The 8,851-nt window shown below is 43.4% G+C and overlaps 1 protein-coding gene across 2 annotated transcripts in view; it reads left to right on the top strand.

Annotated features, from left to right (window-relative positions):
• The window catches only part of Nsdhl (NAD(P) dependent steroid dehydrogenase-like), a 34,371-nt gene extending 26,062 nt beyond the window's left edge, over nt 1-8,309 (top strand). For both annotated transcript variants that reach the window (XM_052741109.1, XM_052741118.1), the window contains 3 exons: nt 1,306-1,448; nt 3,632-3,734; nt 4,625-8,309. In XM_052741109.1, coding sequence (XP_052597069.1) covers nt 1,306-1,448; nt 3,632-3,734; nt 4,625-4,957 — 579 coding nt within the window. In that variant the 3' untranslated portion in view covers nt 4,958-8,309. The remainder of the gene's footprint in view (nt 1-1,305; nt 1,449-3,631; nt 3,735-4,624) is intronic.
• The last annotated feature ends 542 nt before the right edge of the window (nt 8,310-8,851 follow it).

Consider the following 8,851-nt stretch of genomic DNA (forward strand, 5'->3'; position numbering starts at 1 on the left):
TATGGGTTGAGCACTGATGTTTCCAGGACACTGGAAATCCTATACTACAAGCTGGGGTACTCCTGGGCTCCACAGTAACTTGGGAAGCTGTGGACTTATGATTCCTAGGCCTTTGCAGCACATCACACACTGAGGTTTGCTCTCCAAGCCAGTATTTGTAAACTGAAGCTCTATACTGAACTGGCATGGGTCTCCCTGCTCTGTCTGTTCTCACTTCCATCTCAGAACAGGACACAGTTACATAGAAATCACAGCAGAGCCTGTTCTCACCTAATTAAGAAGTCTTATGTCCAAGCTATGCCCACCTATTCCATGGAACTAGGCTTAAAGGAGACCAAAGCCTACCATGGGCCTTCAGATAATAGTAGTTACCCCAGAGGCCCTGTGCACTGTCACCTGAGGTGCTAGGCTTCCAACCCACAGCTGAGTTTGTTCATGACCTCCAATTGGAAGCCTGGGCTCAAGCCATCAATGTGTCACTAGCATGGACTTTTGAATATTCAACTAGAAATTAGAAAAACTGGAGGTGACTCCAGCAGTAACTTACCTTATTTTAAAGATCAACACCATCTTAAATCCTTTGAATAATAATAAGTAATCTTTGGGATTAGTCTAGCAGCTTTTCAAACTCCATAGAGATAGCCATGTCAGAGACCATTTGAAAGCTTGGTCATTCCCCTCAGCACCACAGATGCTTAGCAGCATATGAGGGGGGTGGGGTCAGGAAGCTCTGATGGCCATATATTCAATCGATAACTAGCTAAAAGTGGCTAGGACTATAATCTGTATATGTATATGTCTTTATGCTTGCAAGACAAGTGCCTTGCTGATTGAGCTAACTCCTCAATTAGATGTGTCTGTTGTTGACTGAACTGTTACATACTGAATAATTATGTTTGAAGCCTTGTACATGCCACTGAATTCATGAGCTCTTTTGGGGGTAGTAGCCTTATGGAGGATCTTAAGAGTACCTCATTAACTAGAACTCTCAAACCTTTTCCATAAATTGAAGCCAGGATCCACCTTCTGGCTGAATGTGTAAATAGCCATTGAACCCAACCTGAGCTTTCTGATTTCATCCTAGCCAGTTTTCTCCTTCATTGTTGGTTTTCCATGGAGAGGTGGGATACAGAATTATAGTGTGAGATGTTGTCCCAAGGCAGACACTAACTATCTAGTAACCTGCACATACACCAAGTATGTCATTGATCTGTCTCCTAATGGGAAGTACTCACACAGAGTAAGGTACAATCTTAGCTCAGAAGAAGTCTTACACTGGACCCTTTCTCTCCTGCTCTCTTTCAGGTAGTACTGGATGCCAACGACCCTGAGAAGAATTTCTTAACCACAGCCATTCGTCCTCATGGCATTTTTGGCCCAAGGGACCCGCAGTTAGTCCCCATCCTAATTGATGCGGCTAGAAAGGGCAAAATGAAGTTCATGATTGGGTAAGGCAACTACCATTGTTCATTATGTCCCCTTCAGACTGTGTGAGTACACATGCAGATAATGATTTGAGAGTGCCAAGCAGCATTGTAAAATAGTCTGAATCTGTTCAGGCTTCTGTAACAAAATACTATAGTCTAGATAACTTCACAAATAAGAGTAACTCACAGCTCACAGATCTGGAAACTTGAGAAGTATTATTGGTTGTTTTTTACTCTTTTGGCTCTTTGCTCTTTGAGGGACCCACCACCCAACTCCCAGATAAATCACACACAGAGACTTATTCTTATAAATGCCCAGCTTTAGCTTGGCTTGTTGCTAGCCAGCTTTTCTTAACTTTAAATTATCCCATCTATCTTTTGCCTCCGGGCTTTTTCTTTTTCTTACTTCTGTATATTTTACTTTCACTCTTACTCCATGGGTGGCTGGCCCCTAATATCCTCCTCTCCTTCTCTTCCTTCTCTCCTCCCAGATTTCTCCTTGTATTTATTCTCTCTGCCTGCCAGCCCCACCTATCCTTTCTCCTGCCTCTCTATTGGCCATTCAGCTCTTTATTAGACCATCAGATGTTTTAAACAGGCAAAGAAACACAGCTTCACAGAGTTAAACAAATGCAACATAAAGGAATGCAACACATCTTTGCATCATTAAAACAAATGTTCCACAGCGTGAACAAATATAACACATCTTAAAATAGTATTATACAACAGTCCAAGATCAGCCATCAGCAAAATTGGTATCTACTAAGATTCTAGTCCTCTTACCTGTGTCTTTATGTGGCCCAAGGATCGAACAGCCTCTCTCAAGCCTCTTTTATAAGAAACGGCTGTGATCCCACTCACGAGGGTAGAGCTCTCATGGTCTAATTGCCCTGCAAAGTTTCCACCTCAGAACATCAGCACATTAGAGATTAGGTTCTAACAAGAATATTGAGGGAACACAAACATTCAAACAATACATATGACCTTCTCCATTGTCCTACATGTTGATTTCCTGGAACTGCCATCTCAAATTCCCACAAACAATTCTTAAAACAAAAACTGATTCTCAGTTATGGAAGCCAGAAGTCTGAAATGCAACTATTAGCAGGACTGGCTCCTTCTGGCTGCTGTGAGGAGGATATGTTCCAGGCCTCTGTGGGTTCTTCCTTGCTGCTTTTTGCATGCCAGTGCATTACTCCTACTTCTTCCTGCCTTTACACATGGCTCTCTTCTGTGATATCTGTGGCCAAGTTTCTCTTTTATTATTAAGACATCAGTTATTGAGCTCAGACTTCTACCCTAGTCTGACCTTAACTGATTTCATCTGCGAAGACCCCATTTCAACATAAAGTCAACTCCACAATTTCCAGAGTGGTATAAGGTTTGGAAGGATACTATTCAGTTCTGTATACTCTTTTAGGTACAGTGGGAAAGGATGTGTGTCCCTGCTTAGAAATTAAGAAGCTGAAGCTCTGGAGGGAAACAATGACCCTTGACTCTGCATATAGAAGGCAGTTAGTGTGTTGAAAAAGTAGAGGATTACAGCAGGTGTGGTTGGCTGCCAAACAGGCCTTTTCTTTCCTTTTTCCCTTTTCCTTTTTCCCTTTTCCCTTTTCCCTTTTCCCTTTCCTTTCCTTTCAAGACAGGGTCTCACTATGTGGCCCTGGGTATCCTGAAATTCATTCTATAGACCAGGCTAGCCTGCCTCTGCCTCCCAAGTGCTGGGATCCAAGGCATGAGCCACTATGCCTGGTGGCTTTTACATTTCTTTTTTCCTTTTTATCCCCATGTCTTGTCTTCCTTTACTTATTAAATCTCACTGATGCCCTGGCTTAAAACTTTGAGGGATTTCAGAGACAGTGAGAGAAAACTGGAACACTATTGGCCTGGTATATCCTGGGAAAGTGTTCAAGATCTATACCTTAAATCAAAGCCCAAGAAGATATACTAGTGCTGGTCATGCTGGGGCATGCAGGATACCACAGTCTCACATTCATTGGTTGGTCCTTCAATATCCCACTGCCCCAAAAGTCCCAGTAGTTCTGCATGGCCACGTTTCATTACCTGTTGCAATCATTCAGGTGTACCAGAAGCAGGCACCATTAAGATAGAAGTGGGTTCGTCTCTCAAATGTCTCAGTGCTAGGGCTTTGTGGGGCTGGCAGCCAAACACTCAGCACAACTGAAACACTTGTGTACCTACAGAAATGGGGAGAACCTGGTTGACTTCACCTTTGTGGAGAACGTGGTTCATGGACATATCTTGGCAGCTGAGCACCTTTCCCAAGATCCAGCTCTGGGTGGGAAGGTAAGTCACTTGCTTCTCCCAGCACTTTCAGACCCACTGGGAAGTTCTACATCATTGCAGCATCACATTACTTTGGACAGCCAAAAATCTAGGACCCAAGCTTCAAGGTTTTGTTCTCTAGAGCCCCCATGCTCACTCTAGGCCTGGTCACATGTACGTTAGGCAGATGCTTACTCCTCACTTTTCTCCTCATATTTCAGATCTCCATCCTCCCTCACCACCCACACATGGCTCATTTTGCTCAGACCTGACACTCCTCTAGCAAATGACATATATGAAGACACCCAGAAGTCAGCAGAGTTGAGAAGGCCTACTCTGTTACCCCCACCTTGCCTTCTACCTCTCAGGCTCACTATCTTCCTTGTTTCTCACTGCTAGCTCTGTAATCCTTCCTGAGCACTCAGTGCTCTTTTCTCCCCCATTAACCTTTTCCATTTTCCCACTTACAACTTATGGTTTAGAACAAACAACATGTTTGAAAGATCTAATATGGACCATTTGTTACATGCAAAGATAAAACTGTGAGTTTTACCATGGGCTATAATTACCAAACATAACTTCCTAAGTACAAGCTAAACTTCACTTTATAGTCCTGACCTCTTTGTAGAATTTATATCACCTTCCCTCTCTGCCCTTATACACTGCCCATTCTGAGAGTCTAAGACAGACTGTGATACACTGCAGCAGCTAGGCATGTGAGGCCTCATAACACATATCTCACCATTTAGTGCCTCTGCAAAAGAGATAGGGCAGGCAGGACAGTGTGCCCCTGCTTTCCCACAGTAAGAGTTATAAGTGGACCCAGTAGCTAGTTGAGTTTGGAGACCCATGTGTGACCTGTTCACCCCAGCAGCTGTGCAGGGCTCTCTAACTTCATGTTCCTTTACCAGGCATTTCACATTACCAACGATGAGCCAATCCCTTTCTGGACGTTCCTGTCCCGCATTCTGACAGGCCTCAATTATGAGGCCCCCAAGTACCACATCCCCTACTGGGTGGCCTACTACCTCGCTTTCCTGCTATCTCTGCTGGTAATGGTGATCAGTCCTCTCATCCAAATCCAGCCGACTTTTACACCAATGCGGGTGGCACTGGCTGGCACATTCCACTACTACAGTTGTGAGAAAGCCAAAAAGCTCATTGGGTACCAGCCACTGGTCACCATGGATGACGCCGTGGAAAGGACTGTGCAGAGTTTTCACCACCTGCGGAAGGACAAGTGACGTGCCCCAGTGCCCTCACCAATAACTTTTTCCTCTCTGTTCTGATGAACCAATATCCTTAAGTGAGTTTCTTCTGAGCTATGTGCCCCTTGCTGGTTAGATGGTAGCATACCTGACCCTTTTCATGAAAAAAGTGACAACAACAGGAAACATTTCTTCCAGGATAGCATTGGACTTCTTAAAGCAGACAGACACATAATCTACTACTTTGGTCTTTCTCTCTCCCTCCCCCTACTTATCTCTTGTAGTTGGAAGCTTTCCTGTCCTGACAATCCGCTCTTCTCCTGGCAGCTGCTTCCAAATTGCCACACAGAGACTTAATATTTATAACTGCTCAGCCAATAGCTCAGGCTTGTTACTAACTAGGTCAACTTAACTCTTTTCTATTAATCCATGTACTGCCCTGAGGCTCATGGCCTTTACCTCTAACCCATTTTGTGTGTCCAATTTGTTCTTCATCTGGTTCCAGACTCCTCTGACTCTGCCCTTCTTCATCCCAGAATTCTCAGTTTGGCTTTCCCACCTAACTTTATCCTATTCAGCTATTGGCCAGTCAGCTTGTTTATTAAAATAATCACAGCGACAAATCTTCACAGTGTACAAGAGGGTTTTCCACAGCACTGTCTCCTGTGTTCATTATCATAAAGACAACCCTGAGTATACCAGCATTAAAATGAAAACCACAAGACTTTGTTCAAGGTCTTAAAAATTGAAGCAAAGTCAGAAATTGTAAACACGGAGTAAGCCTTCAGACATACATTTCATATGATCACAGTAGAATAGTTAGAAGTATTGCTGACTGTAACCCCCAATCCCCAATCCTTAAGGATAAATCCACTCCTGGTTCCTTGCTGCCTTGCATGCTGTCAGGGTCTCTTTAAAAATGGTTTCAGTGTCTGCCTCCATTGTTTAACCACAAAACATTTCCCTTTATCCACAGAATCTGGTAGTGATCTTTAGTTGTCAGTAGTGATGTGATGAAGTGTGTGCTAATGTGGTACATTGTGTGCTGTGTTAGCTGGTCAGCTCCTAATAACATGGGATATTGGACTGGTTGACAATGAGCTGGAGAGAGTAGCCTTCTTCATCTCCATGATGTTTGAGTAGAAACTCCTTCATGAGATGATGCAGAATGGGCTACAGACATCCTAGCAGCTCACCTCAAAGAACATATCAGGCCATCTTCCAAAAAGAGTACAGCCCATCTAACAATCCAGCATTTTCTGTTCTCTGAACTCATTAAAATGTATTCCTGAAGAATTCTAACTTCTTCATCACTATTTAAGGGTAGGAAGGCAACTGGGGGAAAATACAATAAAGGTATAAAAGCCATACCGTTTGTGTTGCTGGCTTATTAGCTCTGCCTGGGGAGAGACCATGCTGAGCTGCCAAGGCATTCAGATATAAATGTAAATAAGATGCCATCTTTGCCCATGAGGCTTACAGTAATGAAATTATATTCATAAACCCCTGAAGTATGATAAAAATGTATGCATTTATACACTTATGTAAGACAAAGTAAAGTTACATGGTTTCTGCAGAACAGGTGATGCACTGAGGTTGGACTTGAAGGATGTAGAAATGGTCACTGATGCAGACCCATCAATTGGTATTTCAGACTAAAGAGATCAATCTCATAGTCAACAGCTTTCAGCAGCATGTTGTGTTTCTTGACCATATATGAAATAATAGTGTATCTTGCACTTACTGGTATAACTTCAGTTTAGTAGAGGACACAAGTGGGAAGGCTAGTTTGGGAAACAGTAGGACATTGGTCAGGCTGAAGCAGGAGGCAGGGAATAACCTTTATTCTGTAGGTCTGGACAGCCTATGGTGGTTCATAACAATTAAGGATTTACTCAGTGGAGGGCAAAGATCAAGAAAATCCTGACTGCTCTCCATGAGTTAAAACTGAACACTTAGTGGACGTACTTAGAAAGGAATCAGAATTCAGCACAGAGAGGAAAGATGTACCTTAGATGGGAACAAAGTTTAGGAGTTGCTCAGAACTGCTGGATGAGAAGGCAATAGACCTAGCTAGCAAACACTGAGAACCACATGCCTTAAAAGTCCCTTGAAAATGTTAACAACTATTGGGCCAGAGATGTCCCTTGTCAAGCTCAATTGCCCAATGCATTCTTCCTTCTATTTTGTAAGCCTTCTGTCACTGTGACAAAATACCTGTTATAAACAACTTGAAAACAGGAAATGTTTTAGAGAACTTATTCTATGGTTGGTTGGCTCTGTTGCTTTTGGGACTGTGGTGCCCTATCCTGCCACGCCCACGACGGTGTCACCCCCGTGACAAATGCCTTGGATGAGGCGGTTACGTGGGAAAGGGGGGCTCGTGGCCCTCGGGTCTATGCCCCCGGCGACCCCTTATCAATCTTCCCGAATCATGGTGCCAGGCTACACGGAACCACGCAAAATCTGCTTGCAGACGCTGGCTGGCACTCTGCTTTTTTCTCTTTGCAGCTGTGACTATTGCTGTTTCCTTGTGTATTGATTTCAGGGAGTTAGCTCTCAATGTTTCTGATGTGCTCCATAAAGAGAATATTGATTCCTCAAAAGTGGCCTCAATACCCCCACCTATATTTCAAGCTTTTAGGCAAACAGTTAAAGAGAGTCCTAGAAGTTTGGGGGAATTTATGAATGATTTAGAGCAAAAAGAACTTATGACTCAGAGGGACAAAGATTCTAGCGAGGAGAGATGAAAGTAAAAGTCCAGGAACTCATAAGCAATCCACACGTGCAGCCAACAGCAGCTGCAAGGAAGCAGTTGCAGGAACTAACCAGTCCTACAAGAATTATCAAGGGACAAATAGAGTTTCTCATCAAGGGCCGGTGGTGGCAACCCCCTAACTTTAATCCTAGATATAATAATTATTTGGAGCCATTGCCCTTTATGGGAGCTTATGATAAACATGGGAACCAATGGGTGAATCATAATAGTATGAAAACAGAATGGCATAAGTTACAGTTCATGGAAAGAATAGCTAGGTCCCAACCCCCCTGGTGCCTTCTCACCTGCAGGCAAAGGTTAAATATTTTCACACAAATGAAACCATGGTTAGAATGATGGTAGGAAGGGTTTTTGATACAAAACAAAGGTCTAATAATTACGTAGAAGGAAAACTTCAGCTAGGGCCGTAATGTTCTCTATCTGGATGAGGGACCACAAAAGAGGAAATAACACCTGTACTCATGAGATCTATTAATCATTCTGAGAAAATTGTGTGACCACATTGTTAATTCTATGTCTATCGCCCCACTGGCCGATTGCCATGTTTCCTCAAATGAATGTATAAAAAACACTGCTTGATCTGAGTAAAATTGCAGCAGTTTCACAGCATACTCTCGTGTCTGTGTCTGTCTGTCATTCGCCGAATCCCACTTATCCTGAGTACCTTCGACCTGTTCTCCCTCGGTCTGGTGTTCCTACTGAGACCCAGTCCACGGCACTATCCCATTCAAAGACATACCTCAAAGACCTAACTTCTTCCCACTAGGCCACACCTGTTAAAGGATCCACCACTTCCAGTTGCACCAGGAGATGGAGTCCAAACCTTCAACACAAATAGTCCTGTAAGAGATATTCAAGAATCAAACTGTGGCTTTTGTTTACTTGTGTAGTCCACACATTTTCACTAGGTGCTGCTCTGAGCTTCTGCAGTGAGTACAGTGGGCATAGATCCTGCCTGTCTGGCATGGACATTGTAGCAGGACCACACAACTAATATATAACACAAAACTGTTCCAAATTCCAAGAGAAAATTGGGGCTAAGAATATGGCCCAGTGATAAATAGCATGTGTCGCTCTTGCATAGGACCCAATTCAGTTTCCAGTACCCATTGGGAGGCTCACAAACTATCTATAACTCTAGTTCCTGGGGT

The sequence above is a fragment of the Peromyscus californicus genome, unplaced genomic scaffold (assembly GCF_007827085.1).
Source record: "Peromyscus californicus insignis strain IS unplaced genomic scaffold, ASM782708v3 Scaffold_10__1_contigs__length_136768540, whole genome shotgun sequence".
NCBI lineage: Eukaryota > Metazoa > Chordata > Mammalia > Rodentia > Cricetidae > Peromyscus > Peromyscus californicus.